Raw genomic sequence first — 16430 nt, forward strand, 5'->3', positions numbered from 1 at the left:
TTACAGGCCGTTGGTTGTGAGCTGCCATGTGGGCGCTGGGAACTGAACCCAGGTCCTCTGCAAGAGCAGCAAGCACTCTCACCCACTAGCCACCTCTCCAGCTCCAGCTTTCGTAATGTTGAGACATGCTGTGTATTCATTATGGACAGCTTTACTTTGGCTCAGAATTCAAGGATAGCATTCACCTTCATGGGGAAGTCACAGCCACAGGAGCTTATGGCAGCTGACCACACTTTCTCTGCATCAGGAAGTATGCGATGAATAGATGCTGGCGCTTAACTGGCTTTCCCCCCCTTTTATACAGTCTGGGGCTGTCACCCCACCTCAGTTACTCCCATCTAGGTAATTCTTCACAGATGCTCTAGAGATTTGTTTCCAAGGAGATTCTAGATCCTCTCAATCTTGATGATAAAGGTGACAATCAAGATTAACCACCAAGCAGGGGACAAATTAAAAGCCTAAGAACCATTCACTGGAAGAAAAGGGTTTCAGATAATCAGGAGATAAGTATCATGATAATATGTAGGCCAGACCAATAAACTGGTTGTTGGGATGCCTGCTTATTGTGCTCAGGACAGTGAGCTCATTCTCAGAAACACAAACTTTAACAGCCTTCTCCCTCCAAAGGGAAACGACTTTAATCAACTGCAGATCAAGCTGCAGGAAGTAATGGATGAGTGTCCACATTTGCTAAGCACAATAGACTTGAGGTTGCACTATGACCAGGAAGCAAACAGAGGCCTCTTTGTTAGCATCTAAGGCGTTGCACAAACACGGTACAGAGGCTCACTCTGACTTTCTACTGTCGTCTTCGAAACATTCACAACATAATTCTTTTAGTGGCATTAACACCAAAGTCAGGAAGGATTTCATTTTATTCATGTGTATGTTCCTGCATGAATTTATGTGCACCATGTATGTACAGGTGCCCACAAAGGTCAGAAGAGTGTCAGATCCTCTGGAACTGGAGTTGTGTGTGCTGGGAAACAAAACTAGACCCTCTGTTAAAAGCAGGCAGTGCTCTTAACCCCTTTTCCATCTCTACACTGACTTCCCTTTAAACCTTAATATTGCTTCAATGTTATTGTGGACACAGCAGGGGTAAAAGAATGGAAGCAAGAAGCACTTACATAAGTGGAGGAAAAACAAACAAAAAGCACCCGAGCCTAGAGTTTGATGGGAATGGTGCACACGAGAAGCTGTACTGATGGGAGCTGTGCACACCTGAGCCTTGTTCTGAGATGGGAGCTGTGCACACTTGAGCCTTACACCACTCCCATCTCAGTGCAAGGCTCAGGGTGATGATTAGGCCAACTGGATGGCAGCGGTGCAGCGGTCCATCGAGGCAGAGAAGAACAAGGACAAAGGTCTGAGGGATGAGGACAATCACTGAGAACTGGAGCATCCTCAACTTTCTGGAAGAGACACACTTGGGCAGGTGAGCATCTGGTTTAATAAAGGTTATGATGCAACTCAACATCCTTGCAGAAATCTCTACATTTCCTTGACCTGTTACAAGCAGCATTCCTGTCCTAAGAGTGCCTTATAGTCCACAATCGGAGTGAATCTGATGACTCCCTCAACATCTCATGAAGTAACTGATCTTAAACCCATTTTCTCCTTTCAAGAACACCACACCATTTGTAACCATATTGCTTTCATACTTCAAGATCTACTAACTAGCAGGGAGGTCACGAATTCACTATTCTTTTAAATTCTAAGGTAGAGTAAAAACACTGGTTTCCCCAAAAGGCCTCCTAGGTATGAACATTGCCTAGAAAAACACATCTGTGTCATAAATTCTACAAATTGATTAGAACTTTTTCATCATGGAGACTTGTAATTTTGCAGACCGGGAGTCAGAATTCCTTTAGTAACTCTTTACCATGCCTCCTCCGTATCAGGTAAAACCTTTGGGATGAAACGTAGATTACTCTATACCTTGAAGCTTAAAAATGCCATCATATAGCATCTGAGAACTTTAGCAATGGTTTCTTCCTGCCATAACCCTTCTTCCCAAGGACCCCACTTATATATGTGGAGGCTGCATTTATGACTGAACTTTCGTTCTGTGTCCATCAAAGTTTATGCAATAACTTTAACAGCAGAACATGTCATTCAGGGTAACCCGAATCCTTGTTCCTAGGCTGTGTTCACTCAAATCTCGCTTAGAATAAATCTCTCACTACCCTTTTGGAACAAGAGCTGTGTGTCTGTGTTGATGTGGCCTTTCTTAGAAGAACAGAAGGTGGAGGGAGGGCTTTGTGTGTGTATATGTAAAATATACCATTAAAACTCCTTTTTATGAATTCTTCTGCAGACTAAGTTGGAAAAAATATTTTTAGAGCACAACAAAGTAGGGAAGAAAGTATGGAGGACAGAAGGTCTAAGATACAGCAAACCTTTAAAAAAAATCAAGTGGATGGTTCCAATCTGACAATGAGTTAACAAGTAATGGGAAGAAAGCTCAATCTTCAGTTGGTCCTGCCTACTCATACACAGCCTCTTAACTTTTCAAAAATTATTTCCTTAGAACAACCAGCAGCTTTGAGGGGACACAGTAATTTCTTCATGTTTAAGAAGTAACCCCCAATATAAACTCAACTCTGGTTCCAAGAGGCTTGTGGGAAAGCTGACAGGAACAGCCTGCCATTCTTTGAGGGGTGATGAGAGACTCAAACTGGAGATTACTGTTTTTCTTCTGCCTCAAGGGGAAGTATCTGGCCCTGCTTTGGTGAAAAAGAATCCCTCTAGGGAAATGGCACCAGTGAGTAATTCCACATTAGACAGTATCTGGCCTTTACAGGGAGAGTTAGCCAAAGTGCCCAGGCCTCAAAGATTTCCCAGATCTCTACCGCAATTCCATGCTCCCGCTTTTATGGGATTCTCCATGCCTCGGTAAGATGGCTGAATAGGGGTCCAGGAATGAAAGGGAAGAGAAAAAACGACTCCCTTATGATCTAATTCCAGAATAAACACCTATCTGATCCTATGAAGTGCATCTCAATCTGCCATAGAGAGACAAATTGCACCAGGACTCTACAGTGCTCTCTCACGGGACCTAGGAGCGTGTCTTAAGCTCCCTAGTCTAAACCTAGGAGACATACACTTCAGTTACGTAAGGATTAGAAGTGACCAGACAGAGGTGCTTCATGGAACAACATGTTCTAGTTATTTATGTTAGACTTAATATTTCAAATGGAGTTTTGAACCATCATTTACTTCAAGGGTCTAAAAACTCAGATATCAGAGCAGTTACTTTTAACTAAATTCACTACGACTACCATAAATTCAGATTTTTAATTATTTATGTGCCTGGATGAATGTATGATGTGGGTGTGTGCCCTCCATAGTCAAGAGTGTATCAGATCCCCTGAAACTGGAATTACACGTCACTGCGAGCAACCTGATGTGTCACACCTTTAACCACTGAGCCACCTCTTCAGCTGTCTGTTTCCTTAAGGAGTATTACTGCATATACCACTATCCTGATGGCATCACAGGACAACTGAACTTACCTGATAGAAAACTGTTCTTAGACTTCGTACTGACTTGATGTGAATAACATAAGTAACTTTCTGAAAAGACTGTGTAAATAAGCATGATCCTGTGCCATACATAATCAAGGTACAGTTTGTTCTTCAAATGACCAGAGCTGTAACACAATAACCTAAAAGCATTACTTTGGTGTTGAGATGTTGTCACAATCAGACTGGCCTAGCAGTTCCCCCTTATTTTTGTTGTAATACAAAGGCAAGTGGCTAATGTACACACACACCCAGACATCTTGCTGCTTGTTAAACATTTGCCACACATCTTTAAGGCAGCTAATTCTAGCAACTGCAGCACCGGGGCAAACCAGTAATTATGTAAATTAACAACTAGCAATTATCTGGAATCAAGGGTGATGTCATGAAGTTGAACTGCAGGTGACCTTTCAGTTAGAATATGGCTCTCAAGAATGAAACCACATTTCAGACGAAAGTGCTCAGTCCCCCTGCTTTCTTCCCCAGTGATTACCACCTTACACAGCATATGTTCTGAAGAAGTAAAGAGAACGCCCTTTTAAATTTCATGATTGGTTTAATCAGGTAATTCCAGGGGAGGGGAAATCACTGAAACAAATCATCTACCGGCTGATAAGTCCAATTACATGGTATGATGGAACAAAAGCAGTTACAAACTTGTATGTGCATATTTACATTATATACTCACAACTCTCAAGCTAGTTGACTCTATGTGGAGAGATGCATTAGGACAGCAGTTAAACAGGCTTCCACTGCTTGTTAGAAAGGATGTGGTCAGGCTCCTAGTGGGGGTAATATACACGTGAGGCACTTCTGAGGTCAAGGAAATAGAAAGCAACATCCTACACATTGGAAATGCTAACACAAAAATGTGTGTATCTTTAACACAAAGGCGTTCAACTAGATTTTTCTTGAAAAATTTCAAAAAACTAACAACTTTTGCAATTGTAGCTTTTGGAATAATGGATGACATCAGTGTACCAAAGCAACCAAAAGGTTTCTAACTGCCGGGCTGTTAGGCAACCGAGTTGGTAACTCTCCTTCCCTCCCCGCCCACTTTTTGGTTTGTATAAATTGCCTCTGCTTGTCAGTGTGCAAGTTCTTGATATTTGTAGTCTGACTCACCATAAAACACACACGGCCCTCTTATCATTCACAGCCGCTTTCCAGTGTCCCCAAATACTTACAAGTGTGGTTCTGGACGTCAAATCAAGAGTAAGCAACATTTAGTGATGAATTGGTTTTATCGGTTAACTAAAGTTCTCCAAGTTATTTTTCAGAAACAGGTTACACTTGCTCAATGCACTGTTGGACTACAAGTAAAATGACTTTAAAGCACATTAATCCAAGTTACACATTCCAAATATAATCAAGACATTCAATTTCAACAGAAGATCCATAAAATTCTCTACATTGCCCATTTAGAGGAAAGTACATGTTTCCTACACTCTGAAGACTAACGTGAGTATAAAGAAATACCTGTGTGCCACTTAATTAAGGGGAGAGGGGAAGAGGGAGAGGAGAAGACTCACCCAAGGAATGAAACAGCACTATACACATGAACTGAAAGTGCATTTGTATTATTTCAGAAGCTTACTTTAGGCACTGCTGAATAACCAATGAAAATAGGTAGTTTCAAGTTTTTCCCTTTAAGTTTGAAGCCCTGTCTCATCACCATCATCTACTCAGAAACACACACTCTCTGGAGTTGTCGTGATAAAATACAGGCAATTATGTTTATTTTTTAAAAATTCTCCCTGACTGGCACTGGGAAGAAAATAGGAATACCATTTTGGTAATGGCTTATGAGTTAAAGGAACTGGTTATATAAATGCTTCAGTACATACGTAAGTCTGACTGCCAGTTCCAAGCTTCAATAAATATTTTAAAACAGGATATGTAAGAAAAAAGTGCTTAAAATCTTCCAGCAACCAAAAAATGCATTAGAGTAAAGATTTATTTACATTCCTTTGAGCGGTTCCTTACCCCTGGTTTCTGTGGTGGGCAGTGGGCCACCCTCTGAACAGCCCTTTACTAGGCAGAGGCCACCTCCTTCTCTGGACACTGGTCTAAAATCATCCAGCAGGTGGCATTGGAACTCCACAAGTACTCCTGATCAGCAAATCAAAGGCTCTGAGGCCCCTTTAAGCCACAAGAATCACTTGAAGACCAAACAAGCCCACCAGGCAGAATTCTTTCTAGTCATGCCATTTCCGTGATTTTCATATTTACTTTACTCTAATAGTTTTGTTGAGCCATCGGCTTAAACTTTAGACAAAAGAGGAGTTTTAAAAGGAAACGCTCAATGGCGGTGCCGAATCTGCACAGCAAATGAAAAATCATTCCTGAATCCACCTGCACATGCTTGGGAATAAGATTAAACTGTTCATCTGATCACTGAGGGACTCAATATTATTACATTATCAGCTACTTTTCTGCACTGATGTGAATTCGTATATGCTAATTACAAAATTCCAAGGTAAAAAAAAAACCCAATTTCATTACCATAGTTTTTAATGAAGAGAAATGTTTAAAACTGTAAAGGAAAAAACGGGAACAGGAAGGATGGCAAACTCTTAGCAGCAAAGTGGTTAAACAAACTGAAAATATTAATGCACAAACATTAAAATATTAAAGCAGGTATGTTGCGTATAAAATACAGTAGAGAACCAGGAGATGCACTATAGTGACTAGTGCTTAACAGAAAATGATTAATTTTGTTCTTATATACACAGTTCATTTCCACGGCATTTCCTATATAGCCAGCAAGTTATAGTCTTCAGTTATTCACACCTTGTTCCAACCTGAATTATAAACTCCACACTTACAAATATGAATATTCATTCATAAGGAAAACCAGTATTTCTATTTCAGCAATAAAAAGGAATTTTGAAAGTTAACAGTCTGCTCTAGGAAACCAAGTTTATCTGAAAACGTCAGGGATGAAGATCATCTGTGTAGCAGCCTCCAAATATAGAAACAGTAAAAATAAGACTTAAAATTGCTGCTACAGTGTCTGGTTTTGGATTTAGTTCATCCAATTGATTTTTAGTACAAAACTAGAAATAACCTCTTCTTCATAACATCTATAGTTATCAATATATTTTTCTTCTTTTCAATGTGAAATAATACTTCAAGATGATCTATATACATAATGTTGTCAGTTCAAGCTGTCATATAAATATAAATGCTTTCTTAAAAAAAAGTATTTTACAGACAGATAGTGTTATATATACATTGTTCAGTTTGATTTAGGGCAAAAGAAGCTAACACAAGCTTAAAGTGTGACACACAAAATGAACGGTACAGAAATGACACTGAGAACGTGCAGAATGAACTTCAAATGGTAGTGTGATTTTCTATCACTTCAGAGACTTTAAGCAAAAAAAAGGGAAAAAAAGGCACACTGCTCAACTGTCAAGCGAGTATATCAAAGAACCCCTCATATGGTTAGAATGTAATGTAACATTTAAAAAAAGACAGTTTGACCCCAAAGCACTTTAAATGGTTTGTTGGAATACACCATATCACTCTGTAATTCAAACATCCCATAATACAAATGCTCCGTGACAAGATGTGATGTACAAGCTCTTCCATTCACAATGGCGGATTAAATACTTTCTTGGGAGACTTCCACATACATTTTAATGCAAAATAACTTTGCTCATGACTAGCTGAAATAAAATGCAACTGAAAAATGTTATCATTGTTATGTGAGTAATAATAAGCACAGAAGAGTAAGTTTAAAAAAAATCAGTGAAACAGCTGTGCACATTCTGGCTTAGCAGAATGATAAATGGAGACTCAAGAGGAAACTGCTTCACATTAACTATTCAGCTAATGCTCCTGCCTTGTAAAACTTTTATAAAGGCAACTAAGTTCTTCTGAAGGAGGAAACTCTGAAAGAAAACAACTTGCTGGTTGAATACCACAAAAACAAAACAACTAGAAACCCTCATTTTCTTCTATGCTTACTCAGTCTCTTTATATAAAAAATAAGTGTTATGTTTCCATCAGAACATTAGACAATTACACCTGTGCTTAAAAAAAAATTGGTCACTCAAAGCTATTAGAGTATTTTAAAGATTTAGATTTCCAGAATGTACAGATAGTAACTCAATATAAACTGCAGCCAAAGAGAAATGAGGATGAACATATCAAATCTTTCACATGGATACAAACGTTATTAACTAGATGAGTTAAATACTCAAAATATATGGAATGTGGTGGTAGATATATGCACACCTACCTCAGAACTAGGAAGGGCAAGAAAAGTTTAATATGTCATAGTTCGTACCTTACATTTAGTTAAATATAAACATTTGTTATTTATACATAAAACTGCTTTCAAAAAACAACTAATACATGATTTAGTTGCATTTGTTTTATCTTTTTTAATTTCCAAGTATTAACTTTTCTGTACTGAAACCTGTTCCTTAGTGCACTTTTTAGTTAATGTCTTAAAAAATTCAAATCTTTAAAAAGTCCCATCACCTAGTGCATAAATATAAAAATGCCAAAATTAATCCCTTTTAGTTGGATCATATTCTATGTTGACCTTTTGTAGTCAATAACCAGAAATGACTTTCTTCTGCCAATCATCTATGATCTGTCCCAGAACATGCCACGCACTCAGGAAAACATCAGGCATGGCTAGCATCTGTAAGTCACAAGAACTGATGAGTTCTGCTTCCTCCACGCATGGCCCCAATGAACCAGGCAAGATTCCATACTGCTTGCCAACAGCTTTCACAAATCCAAGTTAGCTAATTCCTGGAGATGAAGATTTTAAGCTCCTGCTGGCCCTGGACTGCTTCACCCAGCAGCCTTATGTTTCCCACCACAGCACCCACATGCCTCACCACAGCGATGGCACATTCTCAAAGGGACATAGCAGCACATACACGGTACAATAAAGGACAGCGCTACCAGGGCTAACCATCTTAGGCAGAACTTGTCATCACTAGTGTCACATGAACAAGGGTCAGAAAAGTCTCCCTCTGAGTCTGACATACAATGATACAGCATGCTCTCTGCACAGAGCATGCAACTAACTTGATATATGCATCTTTTAACAGGATCTGGAGCATCCTGGCATTTCCCCCTGCCATTTTCTTCATGATTAAACCTTTCCTGGCAGTACACGCAGCGAGAACGTTCCCCATCCTCTTTTCTTCGTTTTGACTTAAATTTTAACGAGGGAGGCTGTGTCTTAAACACCACAGAGTCTTTCAGGGAACTTAACTTAGTTTCATCTCCACAGTGGTAGAGATAGTCTGATTTTTTACTGTCTTGTTTAGAAAATGGAATATTGGAGTCAGTATCGTCTCTCTCCAAGTCATTTTTCCACATGTCCGGATGTCTGTAGTCTGCATACCGACGTATTAAGATATCCCGAGGATTTATTCTGACAATCTCATCCTCATCTTGAAAGCTGACATGTCTGATTGACTTCAAAGGGACCTAGACAAGATGAAAATTGCATAAAGGACTATGGTAGTTAATTTTATTTCAGTTTGGTGGAGCGACCCTATCTAGGGACTCATTCAAGGAGCTCCATGACAAAGTTTTGGATGAGATCAACACTTCAACTGGTAGACCATATCCAATCAGATAATACCTAAAACTAAAACTATCTCCCTGCATAGCAAGAAATTCTGCCATTAGAACTTTGTACTCAGGCTCCAATTTTCTCCCATCTCCAACCCAATGGTTTATCTGTAGATTTTGGACTTTTATTTCTCTCCAATACTGGAAATTGAGCCTAGGACCTTGTGTCTGCTAGGCAAGCTCTCTACCATTGAGTTACATCAACTAACTCTTTGCACTTTTTATCTTGAGACAGGGTTTCAACTAAGCTATCCAGACTGGCCTTGTGTTCTCTTTCCTCTTGCCTCAGTTTCTTGAGTAGCTGGGCGTACAGGTCTGTGCCATGAGATCTGGACTAGACTTTGGGTTTGTATCCCATTACTGTATGAGCCAATTCCTTAAAACAGAAGATCCATCTCCTGATTCTGTTTTACAGACTTTTAGTGCCAAGAAGATGGTTGCAACTCTCGTATCTTTAAAAATGTAGAAATGGGTAATGATTGCTGACTAGAATGTTTTATGATACACGTCAAAGCCTCAGAGAAACTACTGGTAGAAACTACTGGTGGGGACTCAGATTGAAACCAGAACTTATTACTGGACACTGGGAGAAAGAAAATGTAAATGACAAGATCAATCATGTTTGGTACACTTGGAAGGTAGAACTTGTACGTAACAATATTCAGCAGAAGTGCTGAAAGTGTGGCAGTTTTCTCTTTGCTGCTTGTAATATCATGTGTGAATGGCAGGTGTGTTAGTGTATGTACGCACATGCACAATGGTAAAGGACTTGCTAAGCAAGTGAAACTCGAAAGTGGATAATTCCCAGTGTAATTTTATTGCAAACAATAGGGAAGTGGAAGGATTCATAAAGCCAAACTGTGCCAGCATGGACTAAAGAGGTAGGGTAGGTCAGGATGAAGAAAAATGTTCAATCTCTGGGTCTCTACAAAACAGGTCAAGAGTGCTGTGTGGCTACAGGCATACTCCATCCTTTCAGTAAAGAAGCCTGACTCCGAAGACAGGGCTGAGGTATGTTCCCACAGTTTAAGAGGGAAGGCAAATCTTTTACTGCAGTATACCACGCTATCTATGGTATTCTATGACCCTGATGGCAATGCTGTTAACTAGAGTGAAGGGGAAGCAGGGAGGACCACCAACTCAAGAGGGCAAGAAGAGACGAACACAAAATCAAAGATGATTAATTCCAAGTCCAAAAATTAAGTGAACTGCTTTTGGATGGAGATATATATTATTCTCTGTGTGAGAAGGGCATGTGAAGGCCAGAGTGTAGAGTGAAGGATGCTGTGTACTAAATAAATAACCTGAGTTCCTGTTTTGTCTTATCTGATGGTGTAGATTCAAAAGCCACGCAGATTGAAGAGAACTCATGTATAAAGACGCAGTAGATGCATACTGAATAAGTCTCATGTACATGGATGTTGAACTGCTACATTTCAAACCAAGAAATAAATGAACATTACTTACCCTATTTTGGGACTTTAAGCTCCCACACTCCTTAGATAATTGCCGCTGTACATATTCCATACTTCGGCTCTGAATGTCTAGGCCTTGCTGACTGAATGGTATCTAAAATTTCAATAATTTCTATTTTAAGTGGCAGCAGTATGAATTTCCTACTTTTAACAAAACCAAGGACAACATACATTTCAAGGCTTTATACCTGATAGGTTGTAAAATCACGTCTAACCAGCCCCTTCCCGTCACACACATTAAAACCCTGTTTTAATAAAATGCAGAATTGGCCTAGAGATAATAGCTCAGCAGTTAAGAATACTTGTTACTCTTAACAGAGGACCTGAATTTGGTTCCTAGCACCCACATGATGGTTCACAGCCATTTGTAATCCAAGCTATTTTCTGGCCTTCACAGGAATCCAACATATTATGCTTCCTGTGCACATATGTTGTGCATCACATATGCAGGCAAAATATAGAAATATTTTTTAAAAAATAAAGAAAAGCAGAATCACTTCTTCCCTATTTTATTCTTGGAAAGAATTTTTGTTGTTGTAAAAATGCATTTAAAATTCAATTTACCAAGTAACATCTTGCACCAAACAATCCAACCCCCCTGCAAAAGAACACCACTACTAACAATGATTAACAAAAAAGCAAACAACATAGAAGACGGGTATGGTGGCCTATGTCTGTAACCCCAGTACTTTGGAGTCTGCAGCTTAAGGATAACCTGGACTACAAAATTAAGAGTTCTAGTCCAGTTTGGGCTACAGAGTAAAATCCTGTCAAAACAAAGATGCAACCCAAGAATCTATCAATGGCTGCCTGTAAATACACAATACAGCAGGTCAGGAGATTATAAAAAAATCATGAGAACAGTCAATGTCCTGGTAAGATTTCTCAGCTTGAGTTGTAAATAACATTTAAGAACTGAAGATTATGGTTAAAATTTTATCAGTTTACTTTTTAGAATTTTATAGTTAAATTAAATATACAGAAAAAGTAAAGGATATAATGAATTCCCATGTTAATCATTATCAGTATTTCAGTGATTCTGTATTCTATTGGTTTACTGAGACATTCTGATCCAAACCCTGCTACACTTAATAAAAGTGTAATTTGAAAATAGCAACACCCGTTCTATATGAAGCATGAGGTTTATAGGTAGAACATATAAAAATTCAGTAATTAACAGAGAAAGAGACCACCATGGATTAAAAGTTCTGGTAAGACTCCATGAAGGAAACACAGAATAAACTATTTGTTAAACTAAAACAATAATAAATAGAGGAGCATTATAGAGAAGGAAATAAGAGTGAAAAGTCTTGCTTAATATAATGACTTCTAGTTAAATAGTAAGTATATATACAGTCTTAATGGCCAGGGATCATAGCTCTGGGGTAAAAGATTTGCCTAGCACATACAAAGCCCTGGTTTCAATCCACAGTGCTAGAAGAAAACAAAGCCCCAAATATCCTGAATATTTTATTTTATTCTAGGAGTAGACTTTAAAAAGTAAAAATGCCTATTTTCACTTATAATCCCTATTTTACTATCTCAAGTCACATATACACACCCCATATAAACACATACACATTCTGCAACTATTCAAGTTAATGAATCAATAATACCTATTGTTCGTTCATGTGATCTGTAAGTAAAAAGACAAATGGACATTTATTTTTATGCTCATTTAACAAAGCTGTTAAAATACACACCTCAAGTGCTGCTTTTGAAAACACTGGGAATACATGTTATTTCTATTATCTTTAGGATAATTTATCAGCTCAAAAGCCAGAAGATACTTTTTCAAAGGGATTCCATTAATAATGCCAACAAAATGGTACAAAGGAATAAGCTTGACGCCCCTTCCCCCCAAAAAAATCAATTCAAAAACCAAACACCATCAGTCTGGGATGATTCTGAAAGCACTTGTCCACATCACCACTTCACTGCAGCCCTGAGTCTAAATTCACACAAGCCGACTTTGCATGGTACATGCTTTCACTTCACGCCAAGGGGCACTGCCTGAAACACTCTAGTTTAGACCCAAGACCGTGAATTATGAATGGCAGTATTTACTGAACATAAAAGACTTTCTGCATTTACAGAATCATAATGGTTTAATTATAAAATGGGCCTTATGATTTTATTTTCCTGCTGTCAGTCCTCAGCATGAATCAGCAGTCTATCTTTAGATTGTACTGTTAAGAGTATTTTTTCAAAAGTTGCTGTCTTATGAGTTTCATTAAAAAAAGCAAAATTGTGGTGAAGGATTGATTAGATTTAGCTCCAAATTTCTGAAATGGCTCTAAACATACACCTGCTATTTTGTATTTGTAAGAAGTGGCATTCTCAGTATTGACAGTTATAAATCAAAATATTGATCAATTCAAAAATTTTTAAAGACACACAATATTTTGACATAGTATTAAATACTCAGGCAAGATTTAATTTTATGTTTATAAGTGTTTTGTCTATAAATACATATATATGTGTTTATGCATCATGTGTCTGGTGCCTGTAGAGGCTAAAACAGAGCATTGGATCCCCTGAAATTACACTTGTGGGTCCCCATAAGGGCTCTTGGAATAGGACTGGGTCCTCTGAAAGAGCAACCAGAGCTCTTCATCACAGATCATTGGCTCATTTATGTAAAAATCTTATTAGCACACAAGTTGCATTTGTCTCTGGTAAATGGTAAATTTAAATATTGCCAAGGAGGTATTTTAAAGTAAATTTCTAAGTTATCACTTGTATACCTATTTTATATCCATACATACCCATGGTCACACAAAATTTTCTTATGCAAAGAGGGGTTTTAAGAAGGGCTGGATCAATCTGCTATGGAGTCTTTTACAGCATACCAACATCAAATATTCACCTATGCACTCCCTAAGAAACTCACACATGTGAATGGCTGGAGAAAAGAACTATCGGCAATTACAAATGCATGGCAGAATAAAAAGAGCCAGGTAGAGATCAAGATAAGCAGAACACTAAGCACATAAAAACTAAAGTAACAAAGGGTAAAGGTAAGGGACAGGCTGGGATGCTCCTGCGTTATAGGGTGGTTTCTTGGATGCTCTTACATTTCACAAACCTCTGGTAATGACCTCAACTCATAAACACTATCTTGCTCATGGTGAAATGACTGCCATGAACTTCAAAGAAAAGCATATTATGACTTAACATCTTGAAACAATGTACTTATCTATACAGACGATTTAAACAGCCCATGAAACACTAAAGGAGCCAAAGCAAAAGAGACAATTATGTAAGTATTTCTGAAGGGAAGATGATAATCTAGCATTGGGAACAATTTTCCACAGACCTCATTTCTGCAAATCTACTGAATATATACATTGTCCATCTTTGTTTCAGGCCTTTTCAAGGATATACGCTAATATAATGAATCTCCTAAAAGATAAGATGCTCTCTCTAAAGGCAGGATTGTTTAGTACCCAAAGAAAGGAAGACATAAGTAAAATAGGCTGGTTACAGTCTTGACTTCCTGAAGTTCAAGGTTCTGTTTAAATTTTTAGGATTTCATATTAATTTTCTCTCTCTCTCTCTCTCTCTCTCTCTCTCTCTCTCTCTCTCTCTCTCTCTCTCTCACACACACACACACACACACACACACACACACACACACACACATTCTTCTCTTCTCCTTCCAGTTCCTTCTGTGTCTTCTGCTATTCCCTCTTAAATTCTTGGTCTCTAATTCTTTAACTATTATTATTACAATTACACATATAAATTTAGAAATATAATTAGCTGAGTCCCTTTGGTATTTTTCATGTGTTTGGGATTAGCTCAGCAGGGCCTCATTCCTGAATTCTCCTTCTTTCAGTAGCCATTAATTGTCTATAACTCTTCATCTAGAAGTGAGTCCTTGTGAGAAATCCCCTATGTTGGCATGCCAACTGGTGTTCAGTTTTCTTGCTTAAGCAGCTATGTGGTTGAGAGTTCACAGGTGCAGCTTCCCTCTCATATACAGAAGATACTGTCTCACAGTACAGTAGATGTAGTAGTTTTCTAGCTCTTTAATCTTTCTTCCATGTTCCCCAAGCCTTAATTATCTAAGCTGTGTTTGTATTGTAGATGTCTTAGTTATAGCAAGGCACACTATGGCCAGCTATTCCCTGCATTCTGACCAGTTGTGGTTTACCATGACAGTGTCTATCTGCTGAAAAATAGAAGCTTCTTTGATAAGGGCTGAGAGAAATTAAACTGGTTTAGGAAAGTGGCAGGAAGGGGCTCTCCTCTAAAGTCTATGACTTTACCAGCCACAGAGAATTTCCTCCTATTCAGTAGACCCAATGTCCAACCAGATAACTGTTAGCTACCCACTGAATGTAAGCATCACTATTGCATCTTTCAGAATATTTTCGTCACTGAGGGTGCTAAAACTGGGTAGGGCTACTAATTACTTTTCTCTCTTGGCAGCTTGAACAGTATATCAAATACTATGAGAGCAAGACCACTTTGTACATCGTGAGCAAACACCAACCTGGCTTTGGGAAACAAGGGAAACAACATGAAAATGAAGGCTATGGCACTACACTGTACTGAGAAATAAGGCTCTTTGTGTCTGATCAAACAATCTTGGGTCTTTTGGAGGAATCTATAAACATGGCAGCTAAATTTGGTAGCTAAGTAAGGTAACATTCTAGACCTTATAGTTCAACAAGGCAGCTAGCTGTCCAGCCCTTTTGAAAAGCTAGCTTCTCTGTTGTAGAAAAGGATCTGTTGAGCTAACTCTGAAGCAGGCAAATAAATATCCAAAGCATATTAACTCCCCTACTGAACACTTAAACTCCAGTAGCCCATTTCATGACCTACTGCATGTAAAGCCTGTGCCTCTTTTCCTTTGCTTCTAATATGTGTGGTTTTCTACCAGATCACATACACACACATGCTAATGGTGCTCTCTGTAATGGAGACTGCATATCTCTTCTGGAAATCAAATGTGGAATTTTTAGCCTCCTTCTATATAACAGTTATTTAGAGACAGGCCTTTGGCTGATAGTTAGGTCATGAGAACAGATCTCCTAATCAGACAGAATAGGGGTCCTTCTTAGTGCTACCAGGTGTTTTTATTTCTATTGTTCCCAGCCAAGTGGGGACATGGCAAGAAGGCAATTGGTGAGCTAGAAAAAAAGGCCCTTATAAAAGCCAGTCCAACGCCCTGTAATCTTGGCATTCTCACTGTTAGAGCTGTAAGATTAAAACAAACTAAAACCTTGCTGTTTGAGTTATCCAGTTCATGTCGTCCCACAACAGCGTGAACTACAGTACTCATTCCCTGTCTGCAGCACTCATCCTCCACCTCCCTGTGCCCTTTTACAGAGCATTACACTGATTAGTCTATGGCCACACCACCCTGAATGCACCCAATCTCATCTGACTACCATTAACTGTAAATCAATACCCTTTCTTGGTTTTGTTTGTTTTTAACCTGGTAAGGAGTAGAGGGTCTTGGTGGTCTTCTGTAGCACAACAGATTCTCTATATATGATATACATATGTATGAATAGTATGCATTTTTCTTACCTGGCTGCCTTGGCTTTGCAAGTAGACTCTTCTGGCATTCAGATCTTCAAAGGGTAAAGGTCTTATGTCTGAGCTTCTGTAAGGCTCACTGGTAACAACTGTCTCTTGCTGGAAAAGGTGATCTTTTACTAGGGAACGAGAAGTGTCCTCTTCAGTGGTCTGATGGGAACAACAACACAGAAGAACACTTCAGTACAATTAGTAAGTCTATGCCATTAACATCACTATGAAAGGCAATTCCCTGAACTCAAAAGTACATGCCAGAATATGAAGA

At 38.7% G+C, this 16430-nt stretch overlaps 1 protein-coding gene across 2 annotated transcripts in view; it reads right to left on the reverse strand.

Annotated features, from left to right (window-relative positions):
- Window positions 1–4752: 4752 nt before the first annotated feature.
- The window catches only part of Spred1 (sprouty related EVH1 domain containing 1), a 78551-nt gene continuing 66873 nt past the window's right edge, over window positions 4753–16430 (reverse strand). For both annotated transcript variants that reach the window (XM_038331599.2, XM_038331600.2), the window contains exons 5-7: window positions 16157–16315; window positions 10605–10706; window positions 4753–8990 (exon numbers count right to left, since the gene is read on the reverse strand). In XM_038331599.2, the coding sequence (XP_038187527.1) occupies window positions 8343–8990; window positions 10605–10706; window positions 16157–16315 (909 nt within the window). In that variant the 3' untranslated portion in view covers window positions 4753–8342. The remainder of the gene's footprint in view (window positions 8991–10604; window positions 10707–16156; window positions 16316–16430) is intronic.

Source organism: Arvicola amphibius, chromosome 5 (genome assembly GCF_903992535.2).
Source record: "Arvicola amphibius chromosome 5, mArvAmp1.2, whole genome shotgun sequence".
Lineage (NCBI taxonomy): Eukaryota > Metazoa > Chordata > Mammalia > Rodentia > Cricetidae > Arvicola > Arvicola amphibius.